The 20253-nt window shown below is 44.3% G+C and overlaps 1 protein-coding gene across 10 annotated transcripts in view; it reads right to left on the reverse strand.

The window, feature by feature from the left end:
* Window positions 1-20253, reverse strand: part of SHISAL1 (shisa like 1) — a gene marked incomplete at its 3' end in the record, with an annotated part of 185738 nt that overhangs the window by 6219 nt on the left and 159266 nt on the right. For 5 of the 10 annotated variants that reach the window (XM_083440964.1, XM_083440965.1, XM_083440959.1 and 2 more), the window contains 2 exons: window positions 18880-18909; window positions 14667-15226 (listed from right to left, as the gene is read on the reverse strand). The exons of 1 other annotated variant lie outside the window; for it this stretch is intronic. In XM_083440964.1, the coding sequence (XP_083297090.1) occupies window positions 15211-15226; window positions 18880-18909 (46 nt within the window). Of the gene's footprint in view, window positions 1-14526; window positions 15227-18879; window positions 18910-20253 lie in introns of those variants that run through there. 4 more of the 10 variants (XM_083440966.1, XM_083440960.1, XM_083440961.1 and 1 more) reach the window with 4 other exon arrangements.

Raw genomic sequence — 20253 nt, forward strand, 5'->3', positions numbered from 1 at the left:
ATTTGATTTACCGGGCCAGCCTGAGGAATAATAATGGACAGACCGAAGATTAATTTTGTTTATGGAAGTATCTAACAGAGGCTGTTCCTGAATAATATGAGTTTGGAAGACTACAAAACCCACACAGTGACACCAAATCTTTCAATCTGTTTGTGAAAATTATCAGAGATCGCAAAGAAAGGAATAAATGATAACAACAAGAAGAGAAAGAAGGTAATAAACGTCTATCCGAATCGAACCGGATGGAACTGTCGAACAAAAGCAGCAAATAAGTGATGTCTGGAGTCATCTGGAATTTGGACTCGTGCGGAGCTTGATATATGGGTACCCCCCCAAAAAATTTAAAATTTGGCTGTATAATCTGGAATTAATGTGATTTGAACAATGTGATATGATTGGCCTGTTAATAAAAATTATTTAAAAAAAAAAAATGGATGTAGCAAAACTACAATAACACATTCAGCTTAATTCATATTGCAAAACTAAGTAAATATTATTGCAAAAAGCAAACACAATAAAACAAATTGAAAATAAAACATAACAGATGGCTCTCCCAAAATTCAGATTTAGTACGAGACAGAACTGAAGCAACTACCCAGTTTGTGTTCTCATACAGTATGCATTGTAAAGGTAAAGGTAAAGGGATCCCTGACCATTAGGTCCAGTCGTGGCCAACTCTGGGTTTTCGGCGCTCATCTCGCTTTATTGGCCAAGGGAGCCGGCGTACAGCTTCTGGGTCATGTGGCCAGCATGACTAAGCCGCTTCTGGCGAACCAGAGCAGCACACGGAAACGCCGTTTACCTTCCCGCAGGAGTGGTACCTATTTATCTGCTTGCACTTTGACGTACTTTTGAACTGCTAGGTTGGCAGGAGCAGGGACCAAGCAACGGGAGCTCACCCCGTCGCAGGGATTCGAACCACAGACCTTCTGATCAGCAAGTCCTAGGCTCTGTGGTTTAAGCCACAGCGCCATTGTACTGTACAGTAATTGATGTTGCTGTGAAACCCCGAGTCCCAGTGGCCAGCTTTCAGCACCATATCGTGGACAGCTCCATGGCTCTTCAGGCCTGTCCAGCTAAAGATGACCTCTGACTAAAGATTGTTAAGGGGGAGGAGAGCCATTGTGCTGTGCCAGTTAGGGTTCCAATTGCCACTCGACCATGAATGTCACTGGGCGAGCCTGGGCCAGTCACTATCTCTTAACCCAGGGGTCTGCAACCTTTAAGACAAAAAGAGCCACTTGGACCCGTTTCCAAAGAAAAAAAAACTGGGAGCCGCAAAACTCGTCATTATAAAAATAACTTTTTTTTTCACTTTTTTATTATTTCTTTGTTTGACCCCGCAGAATTACTTCTCCTCATAGAAATAAACGTTAAATTAACAAGTTACCTTTTTGTGTGTGCGTTCTTCACTCCCCTTCAAAACAGTGACCAGCGTACATGCCCCCTTTCAATGCAGTGACCAGCGTACATGCCCTTTACAATGTAGCAGGTGGGTGGGCGGGAAGGTGACGTCGGGACGGTGCATGACTAACGCACGCACCGCCCCCATGCGACGTCACAGCCAGTACAGCGCCCGCCACAGTGGGGAGTGTTGGGGCGCACAATGCGCCTCCTCCCCTCGTTAGTATTCGCCCCGGAGCCGCGGCAAAGGTGTAAAAAAGCCACATGCGGCTCCGGAGCCGCAGGTTGCAGACCCCTGTCTTAACCTAATCTACCTTGTAGCAAGGATAAAATCAAGGGAATAACTATGTGTCCTGTCTTGTAAACTGCACCCCTCCCAGCCTTCCAAACAGCTCATGGGCATAAAGGTTGCCAGCTCCTGTTCTAACATAATGACATTTTAGAAGGTGAGATAGGGAGCAAAATAATTGTTTTCTTCACCTGAAATACAAAACCAGAGGACAAACGTCTGCTACAGATTGAAAATATGAAAGTGTAGCAAGATTGAAGGGAAATGAAATGGGAAATGAATACTAGGAGACTAGTAAATCCAGGAAGCTTATCATTTGTCTGAAGTCATTACAGTTTGGAAATAAGAGCTCTCCCCCCCCCCCCCCATTTCTTAGACAGTATAGGCCGGCAATGAGTTTAGCATTCTGTTGACAGGGAAGATGTTTTGCTGTAGAAATATAAATGATTTTATAGGACCTATCAATCACATCCCCTCGATGTGGGATAGATTATTCAGGTCCCATCAAAATGATTGGCTTTTGGGAGTGAGGATCAGGCAGGGGCTCAGCACCCTGAAGAAGCAGGCAGAGTTTACGATGGGGGTGAGCAGACGCCTTGCTTGTCGGATCTACTTGGTTTTTTTACTGGAACCAAAAGACCTACCAACCAGAGCCAGGGGCAAAAGGCAATTAAAAAGCAGGGTGACTCTGACCATAATCTGAACTTCACATTTTCTTTTCTTAGTACCAGAATGAAGCTGAGCCCACAATGCTCTCATACACTCACTGGCTAATCCAAGATGTCTTCAACTCAGCAGCCTAATTCGAGGATGTGTGTGTGTGTGTGTGTGTGTGTTCTCCTGCTACTGCAATTGTTAACTACAGGGAATTTGATACCCTGGTCAATCTAAGAAGAGCCAGACAGATCAGAGTAATGACCAGCACCCTATTCTCGCAAGTGCCTATGGGAAGCCTGAAAGCAGGACCCAAGCACAGTTGCACTCTCCTCTTTTAAGGCCTTCCAAGGTGGTGGGCATCACTGCCTCTTGTCGGAGCAAATTCCACAGTTTTAACTATGAGATGTGTGCAGAAGTACATTCTTCTGGATGTCCTAACATTTCAGCTTCACCGGATGTCCCTGAGTTCTAGCGTTATCTCTATCCACTTTCTCTACACATGCATAGTTTTATACTCATCTAGCATAGCTCCTCTTACCCTTCTGACTCACTACAAGTGCAGCTCTGTGGCGGTGAAGAAAGTCAACAAATGGTTCTCTAGACTGGCCTTCAAAGCACGTTTCCCTGGCCTTGCTAACCATGAAGAATGGGGTTCTGATCTTGAATATTCGCCATATATTCCTGATGTATGGTCGACAATGGTCGAAACCTAGCTAATGTTAGGCACCAAAGAGTCCTGTGTAAACCAGTGGAACAAATTAGTCACAACTAACGTGGCTCTCATTGGCTTTAATGAGATACATGGTGCAATCCCCAACACGCTTTCTCAAGAGCAAGAACCATTGCATTCTGTAGAGGTTACTAGTGCCTACTAACTATGCTTAGGAATGCAACAATTGTCACGTATTCTAAGAGCTTTCTTGAACACTGATTATGCTTGGCTCTTCAATAAGACAGATATACACACTGGGAACACAGTGGCCACCATGTTAGCTTGATGAAAGGAACTGGACGTTCTGTGTTGCTTTTCCATATTTCACTCATAATGAATCCCACAGCATGTGTGATGTGCTTTAATGTACCATGTTTCCCCCATATCACTGGCTGCCAGGGACAGAGAGATCCAAAGCATGGTGACATCACGCACTGCTTTACTTGGTGTGCACAGCATGAGGATGAGAGATCAAAGGGACACTCAATATTTAGTTCTGTCCTCAATGGCAAATTCCACTAGTGGGAAATTTTGCAAGCTTCTTGTTCATAATCCTTTTACAGCAATGAATTTTGGCGCAAATAATGGCTTGAACTGTTCTAATGATAGCAATAATGTTGAGTCAGCAAGATGACTGCAGTGACTCCTCCTGTTATCACAACCGCTGGGGGAAGTGCCTCCAGGAAGTTTCTGAGCATTTCGCAAACATGCTTAAAAGCTGATCAATGTAATCAACCTATCATTTGCATTCATTTTTGACCCTTGGTTCAGCCCAAGAGAAAGCAGAGCTTGCTTTGGGCTTGGCCAGTAAAGCGAGATGAGCGCGCAACCCCAGAGTCGTCCGCGACTGGACCTAACAGTCAGGGGTCCCTGTACCAAATTATTATGGGCCCATGTTGCTTTCTCTGGTGGCCTATGTGCAAATCCTGAAGACCAAGGGATCACACAACCACAATTCGAAGTGGGAACAGGATGCAGCTCACCGTAGAGCATCAGCTTTGCGTGCAGAAGGAATGAGATTCAATACCCAGCATCTTCCGATGGGGCTGGGAATGTCTGGAAGGCGGCTGCCAGCGAGTGTGGCCAACCCTCAGCTGGGTGGCCCAGTGGTTTGACTCTGTATAAACTTGTGCCTGGATTGTATTGCATCAAATTACAGGTATGTGCTCACTTGACTGTATTAACCCCCACAAACCTTCCACGTTGAAAATGAACATGTCAGAGAGAGGTCTTGACTAGAACCCTTGACCCCAATGTCTAGCTTTTATAAGGAGAATTTATTAATATTAGTACGGAGGGGCATTCATTGATGTGAACATGCAGTGGAAGGTGGTGCAGCCCAGAAAGATTTCTAATCTAAGTGAGGCATAAGTCTTTGATGGGACAGGATGTCAGCTCTTGAGGCAAATAATGTGTTGACATCGTGTTTAGTAAATAGGGTTTTCTGTCATAGGAGACCTCGGGATGTTATTAAACTAAAACAAATAATTATCCACTGGTCCTGCTTAGCAATGAGGATTATTACAGATTTTCAAAATGTGTTCATCAAAAAGAACCTGTTAAAACAGGTGTTCTTTTAGCATTTTTGGAGTGCTTTTATGCCAGATATTGAGTTCGCACTGAGAAACCAATTAAACCAGAACAGAGTGTGCTCACAAAATACTAGAGGCTTTAAGAGAGCATGCTGTCAGGCATGGGTGTGCAAAAAGGCCTTCTTTTGGACTCTTACTTGGTATGCTCATTAAGGCAGGCAGGTATCAAAACCAGGCTTAAATGTTAGTCAAGGAAAACTACCGCCAGCTACCCCAGCAGTTTCACTTGACACTGCTTCTATATCAAACCTACAATTCCTTCAAATGCGCTGTGTGAAATTGTATACACCGACAGCAAACTCATTTTCTGAGTGTTTACCCTTATGTAGCCAAACCAGTACCAACCACACACAAGACAGTAGGAGGCACCTTGATGGCCTGCCAGTTTGAAGAAGTAATAGTCCATCTTCAGTGTTCTTCAACCTTGGGTCCCCAGCTGTTCTTGGACTACAACTTTTTTTATTATAATGTTATTTACAAATGTTAGCTTTTCTAACTCTGAATTTTGGGAAAAAGCTGCCTAACTGAACAGCTCTCAGGTTGGAGAACTGGACCAAACTGAGGGACTTTGTTTATATAATGGATGCAGCACCTTCATGACTATTGTGGGCTAGCTGTAAATAACCCTGAAAAAAGAGCCACAGAAATTATAATAAAAATAATAAAATAGTAATCAAAACCCTTAGCCAAACTTATTCCATCAGAATCATAGCCAAAACATCTCTACATTCCAAGGTACTGTTCCAACCAACACAAGCATGACAGTATGCAAGGAGAACTGAGGCCTTCACTGTATATTATTTACAGTGATTTAACCAACTTTTGTTGGCTGTGACTGATAACCACCCATGTAAATAAGGCTGAAGGTAGGAAAAAGCTGAAGCTGGAAAGGAGCAATTATCAATGATATTTACAGCATCATCAATGTACATGATGCTTTGTAAAATAATCTAGGATGGGGGGGACCTAGACCGGTTTCTGCCTTTAGAATCCAACTTTCAGCACAAATGAAGGGGAAGAAATGAAAACAATATTTTGAAATGCATATATAAAGCCATTAGTGTTCAGGTCTTTTCCAAATCTTGGAATTGGAACTCACACACCTGCCAGCATAGCCAAAGGTTAGGGATGATGGGGCCGGCTGGCTGAGGGGAGCAGCGCAACCACACTCTTCAGAAGCAGAGTCTTCACAGGATGAGGAGGCTGCCTGTCTGTTTCACTTGCATTTACAAATTTAAATTGAGCGACCATCAGCTTCTGCTTCACCTTTTCAAATGCAACGTGAAGCTGAAATTAACCAATCTAGTCATCTTTGAAGAGCCTTTTGAGAGCAAAGTACAGAATGACTAATGTTCCCCTTTTGAAATTCTGTTGTTGCAGCCTGCTTTAGAAGACTGCTGGGCTGATTTCCAGATTTGCTATCAAATTAAAACAACCAAACAAAACACAAGGCAACTGCTTTTAAATGGTTGCCAGATTTATTGTAGCAGAACATCAGATGTTCAGGTGCATCAGAAAATGTGAGGGAGGTGGAGAGACACAGGTCAAAATACACCTGGGGGATAAAATGTGTCTTTGAATTCCATGAATTGGATTCCCTTTCTTTCCATTGCTCCCTGTCTCTCTGTGCTTCTGTCTCTGTCTTGCTCGCTCTCATAAACAGAATCTTCCACCCACACCCTGTGGATTTTGACTGGGGCAGATAGGAGGGTTTAACCCTTTCCCCTGTGCTGTTTTTCTGCTGAAAATTGCCTCCCTCCAGTCCCCCTGCCCCACTAATAGCAGCTTTAGGAGGGAAAAAACAGCTGCAATGGGTGTTTTCAGTACAAAAATGATACAGAGGAAAAGAATTTCACCATTCCTTCCCTGTGCAGCTGCTTTTAGTTTAAATGAAGTGAGGGAGAACAGAGGTGCACCTAGGCATTTTTTCGCCCTTGGCAAGGAACTGTATCGGTGCCTCTGAAGCTGGGAGAGACCGTGTGAAAAAGTTTGCTTATCCTCGCCTTTCACATGCCACCAGTGAGATCCTCCATGACCATCAGGGTTGGGTCTGCTGTGCACTGCCTCTCCACTCTCCCTCCGTTGGACCATCCATCCTTCCTCTGCTCCCCACTCCCTTTTCCTCCTCCTGCAATTCTTTCCCACTCTCTCTGTCTTTCTTCCCTCCAAGCTCGCTGGCTCACACTTCTAACAGTGCTGCTGGCTATTCAGTGTAGTATACTATCAAAATATTTTTATTTATTTACAAAATATGGAAAGATATCTTTTCAAAATGAGAGCAAGAACATCAAATGATACCGGAGACAATCCTAGTTGTGTTTTCTTCGCAATAAAATATTTGGTTTGGCATGAGCAAATTTCTATTCTGCAAATGTGGCCCAGAGGAAAAAAGTTTGAAAACTACCACATTGGGCAAATTGGGATGACTGCCTGGTGGTGGGGTGGCTTGCTTGCCTTGCTGGCCCATCAAACCCAGCAGCTCTTGTGGGGCTCTCCAAAATGCTCACTCCATCCCGCCTGGTGGTGGGGTGGCTTGCTTGCCTTGCTGGCCCATCAAACCCAGCAGCTCTTGTGGGGCTCTCCAAAATGCTCACTCCATCCCCATGCCTTGCTCTGAGGCGGGGTGTGTGTGGCTTCCTAAGAGTGAAGCATTCTGGGTGAGGCGCCCTGGGGGTCTGTGCTGTTGTTGTTTTGCCACAGCAGCTAGAAAGTATTTTAAAATAGTTAAAAAGTTTTAAGTTTATAAAGTAACCTGAAACATTTTATTTAAACGATAATTTCTAGCCACAGTGGCAAAGGCACTCTTCTGGGCCCTGCCCACACAGCGAGGGGGTGGTGGGGGTTGGGTGGTAACTGCCCTCCCAAGGCTGGTGTGTTGCTGCTTACCTGAGAGGGCAACTTCCTTTCAAATAAAGTTCAGGATCTGAATATTATTAGCCTTGCATAGTCTGAGTACACGAGCTCTTATAAATGCGAAAAGAGAACCTGTAATTGGCTAACATGCATCTGCCATCGTTTGAGCAATTGAATTTAGGGCTGCAATTGACTGGATAATTACACTTGCATGGGGAAAATAACAGACAGATCATTCTTGTCTACTGACAGGGCTGTGTGGTTGGGTGCCATCATTCCAGAAGAGGACAGAGAAAATACAGAATTTAGTTTTCAGAACGCGTCAGCTTTCGATGAGAAAAAAATGCAAGTTTCAAGGCCTTGTGGTAAAGATACGACTGAAAACGTATGCTCAACAGCTAAAGACTTGGAAAGGGATGGTGGTTGGCGAGAAGGGCTTCCCAAAGACTTAGCACTTCCCAAAGACTTAGCAAATTCATAAAGAAATGTTTAAAATAGTAACATTTCCAGGGTCAAGTATTCAAAAGAAGATTCATACAACTGTGTTTCATTTGTGAAATATATTACAAGCTACAGTATTCAGGTTCTCTTGACAAAGAACTTCTGTTTCCATAGAACCCTAAATAGAGGCCATAATTTATATAAGCCCCAGTCTGTGTTTTCAGATGGTTAGGCTCAGAGTGGATCTTTCTGATCAGATGTCTTTGTAGGGATGGAAAGGAATCTTTCCGCCCAATGTGGGGCTTGAACCCACAATGCTCCCATGTAAGGGTCTGTTGGTGGGGGGGGGGGAGGTGGGGGGGAATGAGAGTCCCGCTAAATACACCATAAGATCCAGTTCCTTGTGCAAGAAATGCCACACAGCTGATCACAAGCATCATTTTTTTAATTCATGTCTCAGATTTCTAGCCCAGTTTTCTACCAGGTACGTAAAATGGCTTACAGTTAAAAACAAAACAATACACAATACTATATAAAACATCAATTAGAACAGAAATCATGGTCAAAGAAGTAAAAGCAAAATACAGGCAACTCCCCATTTATGCATGTTCAATGCATGTGTGCATCGCCACAAATCCAGAAGTGGCATGAAAAGGAGCAAAAATGGCCCTAAAAAGCATGAAAACAGCAAAAATGGTGCAAAAACAATCCCGGGAGCCTATTGAGCCTTTGAGGCCTGTGGAGAGTTTGGAGGGAGCGATTCTGGTGGAGTTTGGTGAATTTTGGGTTTTTTTAAAGGGCTTTCCAAGGGTTTCCAGAGGCTTAGAGAGTGTTTGCCAGCTTTTTCAATGGTGTTCCCAATATACACAATTTCACTTAAATGTGCAGTGCCTCAGAACGTACCCCCTGAATAAATGGGGAATTGCCTGTAAAACTAAATAAAACAACGGTAGCAGCACAGACTCATATTGAAAGCAATGTTCTTAACAAGCCGCCTTCATAAATGAGTCCTTTGTGAAACAAAATCTCCTCTTTTGCCCCATCCTCCAGCAATGGAGCCAGGTAGGCCTCTCCTGAGAAGAATGATTCCACCCCCAATTGCTATCACTTAGCTAACAGTGCAATCCTATCCATGTCACTACTCAAGTAAGTCAGCTGAGTTCAGTGCGGCTTACTTCGGGGAAAGTGGTATAGGATTGATAGTCCCTATCAGTTGGACCGAATGCAAGGGGGAGGTTGGGGTGCTTTTGGGGAGAGGCAATTTCTTTTGCTGGTGGTATCACTGCAGGAAGGAACCCTACAGTACAGGAAGGTAATGTGCCTGTGGCTGCAATATGGTCTGTGGGAACCAGGAGAACTCTTTATGTTGAAAGTGCATTGGATTATTGCCCACGTTCTAGTGTTTTTGGTATCCTAAAGGGCCTTACAATTATATTATCAAGCATGTGAATTATTATTCCCATTTCACAGATGGGACCTGGGAGCCAAAACAATGGTTTGTCCAAAGTTATCATCAAACAACTCTGGATTGAGTTGAGATTTGAAAACAGATCTTTCATAGGTTCAAGATGAACATTCCATTCGGTAGCCTAGATTAATGTAGAATCATCTGTAGGTCTTTCCATTTCATGGTTGCTTCTGTATATGCCCATAGTGCTTTTGAATGAGAACGAAAGCAGAATAAGCAAGCAGTGACATATTTTTGCAATGTTTCTGACACTTGCTAGTAGACAGTGATTGCAAAACAGGTTTCTATTCCCATCTCCTTCAATATAACCTGGAAATCTGATCCATATGCCTTTCTTTCTTTCACAAAAATCATTTTTAATTAAGCCATCCAGAGGGCTTTGGGGTAATGTCACCAATGCAAATGAACACAGCAGAGTGAGAGTAAAAATAAATTAAACTGTCACCTCAGAAGATGGGAACCAATTTGTAATCATAATCAGAGAAGTGATTAGCCTCAGGTTAATAATAGGATTTCTGCAAAACGATGAACCTCTGATATGCTCTTCAGTCTCTGTTGTGAACACCCAAATCCAAGTTGCCAGAATTATGTATGATTGACACAAGCTGCGATCAGGACTGATGACAGCGATAAAAAAAAAAGTAATAAAATAATCATGTATCCAGGCAAAGGGGCTACTGGCTTGGAGCTCTAGAGCACCATTTACACCCCCTTAAAGGATATTTTGACTGGCTCTATATTGCTTATGTATTTAATAGAGACAGTATTGCTTTCTTCCTATGTAAAAAAGGTAAAGGTACCCCTGCCCGTACGGACCAGTCTTGACAGACTCTAGGGTTGTGCCCCCATCTCACTCAAAGAGGCCAAGGGCCAGCGCTGTCCGAAGACACTTCCGGGTCACGTGGCCAGTGTGACATCACTGCTCTGGCGAGCCAGAGCCGCACACGGAAACGCCGCTTTACCTTCCCACTAGTAAGCGGTCCCTATTTATCTACTTGCACCCAGGGGTGCTTTCGAACTGCTAGGTTGGCAGGCGCTGGGACCGAACAGCGGGAGCGCACCCTGCTGTGGGGATTCGAACTGCCGACCTTTCGATCAGCAAGCCCTAAGCACTGAGGCTTTAACCCACAGCGCCACCCACGTCCCGCGTACATACTTCCTATGTATCACCTTGCAAAACCTACAATGCTGTCTCCTTTTAAGTCAAATCTTCAGGACGTCTAAGCTCTGTACTTTCAGGTTTGCTGGCCGGCAGCTCACTGAAGCCTCCAGCTTGAGATATATGCTGTTTCCAGACCTGTTACCCGAGATCCTGTTAAACTGAAAATGCCAGGGATTGGACCAGAGAACTTTTGCATGCAAAACATGTTCTCTCTCATTTCAGCAATGGACCCTGCTAGGCAAGACTCGGATTAGGCTGCCTTCTGCGAGAGGAACTGAGGCAGGTGACACGGCCAACTCAGGGAGTCTGCCTACCAGGTTCTCCTGAAGTCCCTCTCCTCAGTCTGGCCTTCTCTCCAAGCGGTAAAAGTTTCTTAGAGGCCAGGAAGGGTGAGCTGGTGGTGGGTCCCAGTCGGACTCTTCCCTCCCCTCACATTTTTGAATAAAATGCTGCTAATGTATCAATACTGCAGTGTCTTCTACCAACTGGCGGCTAACAGATTGAGGTTGAATCCTGACAAGACAGAAGTACTGTTTTGGGTGACAGGAGGTGGGCAGGGGTGGAGGATCCCCTGGTCCTGAATGGGGTAACTGAAGGACCAGGTGCGCAGCATGGGAGTCATTTTGGACTCACAGCTGTCCATGGAGGCGCAGGTTAATTCTGTGTCCATGGCAGCTATCTACCAGCTCCATCTGGTACGCAGGCTGAGACCCTACCTGCCCATAGACTGTCTTGCCAGAGTGGTGCATGCTCTGGTTATCTCTCGCTTGGACTACTGCAATGCGCTCTACGTGGGGCTACCTTTGAAGGTGACCCAGAAACTGCAATTAATCCAGAATGCGGCAGCTAGACTGGTGACTGGGAGCGGCCGCCGAGACCATATAACACCAGTCTTGAAAGACCTACATTGGCTCCCAGTACGTTTCCGAGCACAATTCAAAGTGTTGGTGCTGACCTTTAAAGCCCTAAACGGCCTCGGTCCAGTATATCTGAAGGAGCGTCTCCACCCCCATCGTTCTGCCCGGACACTGAGGTCCAGCTCCGAGGGCCTTCTGGCGGTTCCCTCACTGCGAGAAGCCAAGTTACAGGGAACCAGGCAGAGGGCCTTCTCGGTAGTGGCGCCCGCCCTGTGGAACGCCCTCCCATCAGATGTCAAAGCGATAAACAACTACCTGACATTCAGAAGACATCTGAAGGCATCCCTGTTATTAATTATTATTATTATTATTATTATTATTATTATTATTATTATAGTTGTAAACTTCCATAAATCCCTGGTGGAAAATGACACTGGCATTCTCCTGCTGGGGGTGTTGTTGAACCCCCATGGTCCCAGGTTGTAAATGAAATGGTAGCTTAAGAAGAGGAGCTGTGTGCTGCTGCCCTGCCAGGCGCCCAAGGAAAGCTTTTTCCCCTGGGGAAGGAAGGACTGGGCACTCCAAGTATTCTCTGGAGCTTCTGCCTTGAGAGGTTTCAGTGTTTGATTGGGCTACTCAATGAGGGGTCCCATTCACTTTTTGAGTGAGCAGCCTTCTGCCTGCCCATCCTTAATTCGGATTCACCTGAGCCTTTGCACATGCACAGACTCCACTGAAAAACATTCTGTCTCAGATGATATTCAAAAAGATTGCATTTCGGCCTGAGGTGTTAGGTGGGCTCATTCTGGCACGCAAGAAGTTGCGTTTGTGCCTCTTATGGCCACAATGAAGTTCTTACTGCATGGCTCATACTCTGATCACATGCATGGTGGCTCTTGTGAATACTGATGACAAAGAACTTAAACCAGGCATAGGCAAACTCGGCCATCCAGCTGTTTTGGGACTACAACTCCCATCATCCCCAGCGAAGTGGTCCAGTGGTCAGGGATGATGGGAATCGTAGTCCCAAAGCAGCTGGAGAGCCAAGTTTGGCCATGCCTGACTTAAACCAAAACCAAATGCACAGTGATAGCATTTTTAAAGAAAAAGAAGAGGAAACAATTCAGAGGGGCACAAATGATCAAAAGAACTGATGATATTCATAGCATGAATCCCCCCCCCCATATGCACACGAAGAGAGACATAGACCCCAGCCCAATTTATGGGTATTCTGGGAACAACAGGTTGAAAGGAGTAAGGTGTCATTTGATAATCTTTTAATGTTTATCTTATCTAACTCAACACTTTTTTAAGATTAATGAGCCATCTTAGCAGAAGGAACTGCTGCTGTTCTTCTGCACGGAGCAAACGAACACAAAGTAACAAAACAAAAAGAACATTTCAAATTTATTTATGTGCAATGTAAATGGGTAAAATGAGCATATGGGTATTACAGAATTCTCTCTATTTTTATCGGTGTGGGGCCAGATTGTTTGCCTCCCCAGCTCCTCCCTAACAAAAAGTAAAATGTGCGAAAGATTTCTTGAAATAGCAGACTTTGTGAACTGGCCAGCTTCCTCCTCCTCCTTCTCCATCTTACCGAAAGCACAACGCATCAAGAGGAATCTGCCAGTAAACACAGTACACTCTGCTGGGCATTTAGCAGCCTCTCGCCCCCATTTGCAATACCTAATTTGCTCTGTCAGCATTTGCTTTATCCTGAAAGCTCCTGGGGAAAGCAGAGCAGCAAACAAGGCCCTGTAAATAGAAAGTTGTACTCAAGACCCCTCCAGGCATCCTTTTGATGGCACATTCATAATGATGTTGTGCTCATTATGCTCTCCAGGGCAGTCTCACGTGATCCTGGTTTCAATATTTTTGCAATTGCAAAAGTTAAAGGGGTAGTCACTAGGGCTGGCCGATAACTGATTTTCAGCACCACACTATATCAACAGCTAAGTATCACGATATCAGATCACAATGTATATATATGGTGGCAGAGGGCCTTGCTGGGCCTCCCCGCAGCACTGGAGGGTCTTAAAATGTAAGGAAGTAGTAGATTTAATAAAAATATTAAATAAAATTCCATATAATACATTTAATATATTTTCAACTAATTTAAGAGTACTTTAAGTGATTTACTAGTCAGGTTGCATCTGCTTCCCCACTCAAGAGGTCTAAACTAAACTTACTTCTACTTTCCTGGGAGTAAGCCTCATTGAATTCAGTAGGGCTTGCTTGTGAGCAGATATGCATTTGCTTGCACTGCTTACCGAAGAACATCCTCCCCGTCATTCTCGCACAGTACCCAACCTCCCATTTCAGCCATATGGCAGCCAGCTAAATCTTCTCTCCTCCATCTCCCCCCCCCACAGAAGCCCCCCCAAGCCCTCATCCCACCAAACTCTCCCTTTTTATCAAAGGGAAGGAGGGAGGGCAAGCAAGCAAGCAAAAAGGTAGTCTCCATTAAATAGTTTTTAAATAAATCTTTCTGATATGGAGGAAAGCTATTTAGGGGGAACCAACAACATAAACACCACCAGAAAATAAAAACAAAAACTCTTCCCCCTCTTTTTTTCACCAGTGGGGCGAGGAAAGAAAGAAGAGCTTAGAAGAGCTTTCTAGTTCTTTGTTTACTTCTTTCTTCACTTTGGCTGCATCTTGATTGTCTAGCCGTGGGGGGTCCCTCCTGGATTGTTAGGATCTGCATAGTTAGATGATGATGAAGCTGAAAGAGTTTGCCAGTTTGTGTGAGGGCTTATCATCATTTCTTATTGGTTAGGAGAGAGAAGGGAGAGAGCAAGCAAAGCTGGATACACCAGTGCCTGCAAATTACCATATTTTTCGCTCTATAAGACACACCAGACCACAAGACGCATCTAGTTTTTGGAGGAGGAAAACAAGAAAAAAAATATTCTGAATCTCAGAAGCCAGAACAGCAAGAGGGATCGCTGCGCAGTGAAAGCACCAATCCCTCTTGCTGTTCTGGCTTCTGGGATAGCTGCGCAGCCTGCATTCGCTCCATAAGACGCACCCCCCCTTACTTTTTAGGAGGGAAAAAGTGAGTCTTATAGAGCAAAAAATACGGTACTTGCAAAGTACCTGTAAAGTATTCTGAGCTACTCCCAGGGAAGCTGTTAAGTCTCCACCTCCTTTTGTTCAACGGTATATTGCCTTGTTGAAACACTTATCCTGATGTTATTTCAATACCGGTATTGAAATGGTGATTTATTGCACCTCCCTAGTAGTCACGCTGCTTCATTTTCAGTCCCAAAACTTCCTGCTGAAACTGCACAACTTTTATACCACAAATGTTCTGGTTTAATTTTTGTCCTCTTTTGTTCTACCATAGCCACTCAGGACTGCAATAACATAGTAGCATTGGGGATTCATCACAGAAAAGTATGGCAAAATAAATCTACCACCAATGCTCTATTATTGTGTTAAGAAAACGTGGCAGTGAACATCTACAATGAAACACCTGTTGGAGGTGCCTGTAGACTTTTCAGTTAAAATGCTAGCCAATTAGAGTCTCCCAAATGGGTACATTTCTGGCTTAATTCTCTTCAATAAATAATCTCCCCTTAGATTTCAACAGCTGGTAAGATTTGTTGAGCTCAAGATCTTGCCGATGACCCGGGAAACCACCATGGAGCAGAGCAAAAGAGCTGCCTCTTATTCAGTCATGGATCCCACACTGGTGCCAAGAGTGACGGCGTTTTGTGAATATTGTGGACGCATATCTAACAGAATCTCGATTCAGATCACACAACACTCAGATGGTTTCCAGACTAAAGAGAAAGAAATTCTGTAATTAGTGAGTGAATTTACTTACTGCTAGAATCATGGTGCTGCATCAAAGTCAAAGTTATGGTTGCTGAACTTAATTAGCCTTCCCTCTTCTTCCATAAAACTCGGTCTGCTAGAGAGCAGCCAAGAATGTATGACAGATCCCAGACTCCTCTGGCTGTAATAATATTTTGACTATACATAGACATCTTTTCTGCAAACAAATAACTAAAGTGGGCTGCCACAACCAAAAAGCTTCAACAATTTCAAACACCTTTGCTTTTCCATATATTGCTTTAGGAGAGGAAAAGTAAGAGAAGCTTGTCAATGCTTTTAAAGCAACTATTTCATATTTACAGAGGACGGAATGGAAGACTAAGCAGGTGTTTCCATAACTGAGACTTAAAGTGCCTCTTGCTTCAATTGAGTTGTAATGTGAATAGAATCCACATCACCAGAGAATCATTCACGTTACAAATGCCTGCCTTCCACATTTACAGCAATCAGATATTAAAATAAATAGGACAAGAGAGGCTCAGAGGTGCTTTCATGTGTGAAAATGCTGTTAGACTTTCAAGGATATGGCCTGACACAAGAAAGAAATGAGGCTGTGCAAATTAAGTCACAACAGCATGCGTGTAGGAAATTATTTTACTAGAATGATTCCAACAGTTTCTGCCCTAATCTGACATTTGGGCAACTGGTGACATTCATCAGGGGCATCAGCTAAGCAGAGTCATCATGTAACAAATTGCCCTATTCACCTCCTGACATGAGCTACCAATGAGATGGAGGGCCTGATTAATGTGCTGTTGGTCTGATTAATCTGGTAAGTCCCACATTATGGGGTGTGTATGTGTAAGAGGGACTGATGCTCACACACAGGGAAATGTGTAATCCAGGACATAGGGTGCAATCCTAACCCTGGCCAGCAGTGATGGGAATTGATGGAGTGGCACAGCCAACACCACACCCACAGCCTTGCCACATGCTGGCCAGCGTGGAAGGTGGAGGCAGGAAAAAAATGTTCCTACACCACCAGCAGCTCCCAAACTAGTGCAGCAGAGGCCCAGATCAGGCCCAGTGCTGTCACTTGCCCTCTTTGGAGGGCATCCTCTGACTACTGCTGGTGGGGACGACACCAATGGTAGCTTCCACCCACCTGCCCTTTTGGTGGGTATATGGTGTGCTCCTCATCATTGGGCTTCCCTGATGGTGGAGCTACCAAGATGGCAGAGTCTGGTGGAGACTGGCAGTGCTGGGTGGAGGACCTCCTCTGCTCCATCCAATGCCAACCACTCCAGTGGACTGGAGGTTTGGATTGCTCTGCCCATTACTAAAGTTCCATAGGTGGCACACACTCTGAGAAAGGGATGGAAAAGGTCCCCTTTGACTCATTTTCTGTGGATGTGCCAGCCTGGTGGTGGGAAATAGCATGGCCATCTGCTTTTGAAATGGAAATTTAAGCTCTCACATTCCAAGAGATGTTGCTGCCTGGGGCAAATGACATTTGGCGCCCCATCCTATTCCATGCACAAAAGCTGACTGGACCAGCAGTTGACTCTTACTTCAGCACCAGACAGCACCCTTCGTTGCATCTGAGGGCAGTTGGCGTCTTGGGAGGTGAAGGGTAGGTCATGTGGTACACACAGCCTGGTCTGCCAACACCCATTTTCTCATGGACTGAATCTGCTGTGGGGAAGAGGCAAACCTCTCACATCGTCTGGGGCTTTCCGTGTCACCCCAGCACCGCAGGCATCATATAAGAACAGTCTCTTAAGGGGGATCTCAAAAGCCTTTTGTACCATGGCAAGGAAGCCGGCAGCTCAAAGGAAAATAAAATCCCATTACTGTAAAACCTCCATTACGGTACTCATGGAGATTTAGCATGCTTTTACAATTCCAGCAATGATTTCGAGGAAATCTGTATGTTCTTTTAATCCGAGTATGGAAAGAACTGCTGCGGTGCCCTGCCCTGAAAACTGTAGTCAGTGATGAATGAGCTGTTTTTAATATTTGCACAGAGAAGGCTTTATTGCTGTTGAGACTAACCAGAGCAGATCCATAATCAGAGACTATGTAAAGTAGTAAGACTGAAAAAACTAAAAGCACTGACCTTTGAAATGGTTGAGCATGGAGAATGATTTGTTTATACAATAAGTTGGTCATAGGTTTGTGACATGGCATGGTTCAGATTCCCCAGAATATTTTGCAATCAGTGCCTGCCACTAGTTAAGTATGAATTCAGTTCTTCCCCAAATCAGACTACAGTGGCACCTCTAGTTATGAACTTAATTTGTTCGGGAGGTCCATTCTTAACCTGAAACTGTTCTTAACTAGAAGCGTGCTTTCACTAATGGGGCCTCTTGCTGCTGCTGCGCCACCGGCACACAATTTCCGTTCTCATCCTGGGGCAAAGTTCTCAACTCAAGGTAATGCTTCCAGGTTAGTGGAGTTTGTAACCTGAGGCATTTGTAACTTGAGGTACCACTGTATAAGCTGACAAGTATAATACAGAAGTACTGATTTTTCAACTTAGAAGTAGCATCTCCTCTTGAAATAATTTGTCGCCCAACACACTATACCAAATTTAGCTTAGCAAGACTGCATGAGCCTCTGAGCCTCTGGAGAGCAGCTCACGGCTGCTTTCCTCTTCCCTGGTCCTTTGGTTCAGGAGCAATGCAGGAAATGCCATTATTGTCCTTAACTAGGGTCAAAATCCAGCCCAGCACTTTGCAGTCGTGTTGGTTTCAATGGGAAAATGAACCATGTGTTTAAATATCTGCCACTGAAATAATTATAAGTAAAAAGTGCTTAATCATGGCTCAATCATGCCTTGCGACATGTTCAAGGAAAAAAGAAAACTCTTGCTTCTGTGAGACATTTTTACTCTACTAAAGTCAACGAGAACCTGAGCAATGGCATCAATGGGGTGAACAGAAACTCTGTCCCTGATTTTTATTTTATTTTATAAAGGTTACTGAAACTTGCCATGTCTAACAGCACAATTTAAACAGTGTCTTCTCAGAAGGGAGTCTAATGATGGGCATGTTTAGCCTGGAGAAGGGGAGGTTAAGGGGTGATATGATAGCCATGTTCAAATATATAAAAGGATGTCACATAGAGGAGGGAGAAAGGTTGTTTTCTGCTGCTCCAGAGAAACGGACACGGAGCAATGGATCCAAACTACAAGAAAGAAGATTCCACCTAAACATTAGGAAGAACTTCCTGGCAGTAAGAGCTGTTCGACAGTGGAATTTGCTGCCAAGGAGTGTGGTGGAGTCTCCTTCTTTGGAGGTCTTTAAGCAGAGGCTTGACAACCATATGTCAGGAGTGCTCTGATGGTGTTTCCTGCTTGGCAGGGGGTTGGACTTGATGGCCCTTGTGGTCTCTTCCAACTCTAGGATTCTATTCTATGATTCAATGGGGCTTAGTTCCTGGTAAGTGGGGTTAGGACTGCAGCGCTACTTACTAGGAGGGGAGAACAAGAGGATCACATGAAGGCAATTGTCAATGTCAACTGCCAGAGATTTTTAGAGGGAAAAGGGAAGAGCTGGGAGAGGAAACATGGGGCAAGCCAGGTATGGGGTGGGGTGGGGTGTTGTCCCATCACAGCTGTGATTACAACTGTTTCAACTGTGTGGGATACACTCACCTGATCCTAACATAGGATCCCCGTTTAATGCTTCAGAAGGCAAATAAGAACAAAAACAGAAAAATGATGGTTAACAATGTAACAGCATGCATTTCTACTTATACAAATGCTCTCTTAAAGACTAATAAGAAAACATCACGCTTGAGACAAAGGTTTGAAAATAACCCCCTCCCTCCCTCCCTGCCGCTGCCGCCCTGCACTCTCAACTACCAAGATGGGAATAATTGAGAGCCTATTTTGCCTTGACTTGGTATGGAGCGGGGGGGGGGGGGCTTTTGTGTCTAAGGACTGCAGTCCCTCATAGGCAACCTTTTGGAGGTTGGGGCAGCGATGAGCAAGGCCAGAGCAAAACCTGGGTTGGTCAAGGGCAAAAGTCACCTCTCTGCCCTGTATTAAGGGGCCAAAAACAAACCCCTGTGTTCCAATACAGAATAATCTGCTCCAATACAGCCGCAACACGTGGCTAATAAATTTAGTAAATGTATTATTGTTCGTGGTTAGAATGTCATCCAAAATTTACAAGTCATCAACATATATATATATATATATATATATGTCTCTCTGTGTGTATGTATCAGTCCATAACCAAGAAGTAGTCAGCGTAATGAATTGCTGGGAACACCACATCGCAGGCAGGATGTCCGGATTGAATCATCTGTTTTGAAGGTCAATCTTCATCAGCTGATGATGAAATTAAATATGTTACATACAATGAATGACAACAATACCGTATTTTTCGCTCTATAAGACGCACCAGACCACAAGACGCACCTAGTTTTTGGAGGAGGAAAACAAGAAAAAAATATTCTGAATCTCAGAAGCCAGAACAGCAAGAGGGATAGCTGCGCAGTGAAAGCAGCAATCCCTCTTGCTGTTCTGGCTTCTGGGATAGCTGTGCAGCCTGCATTCACTCCATAAGACGCACACACATTTCCCCATACTTTTTAGGAGAGAAAAAGTGAGTCTTATAGAGCAAAAAATACGGTAATTATTTGGTATGTATTCCTCATTTATTATTTATTCATTATTTACATGCAGGTTGCTCAGTATTATTTTTGTTTCATTGTATGTAACATATTTAATTTCATCATCAGCTGACAAAGATTCACCTTCGAAACTGTTGATTCAGTCTAGACATACTGTTCTGTTTGTTTGCTGGTTGCTACTGAATTCTTTACGTTAGAACACCCACCACCACAATACTTTTGGGACATCATCCATTGAAGGGCATTGAATACATTTACTACATTTATTAGCCGCGTGTTGGGCAGAGAGCCCAGGCACACACCCAGCTTCAGTGCTTCTGCCTGGCAGGAATGCATCCTTGAACCGGGGTAATAATGCCTCTTGCTTGCTTGGATGGTGAGATGTGTG

Source organism: Podarcis tiliguerta (genome assembly GCF_965153285.1).
Source record: "Podarcis tiliguerta genome assembly, chromosome: 5".
Taxonomy (NCBI): domain Eukaryota; kingdom Metazoa; phylum Chordata; class Lepidosauria; order Squamata; family Lacertidae; genus Podarcis; species Podarcis tiliguerta.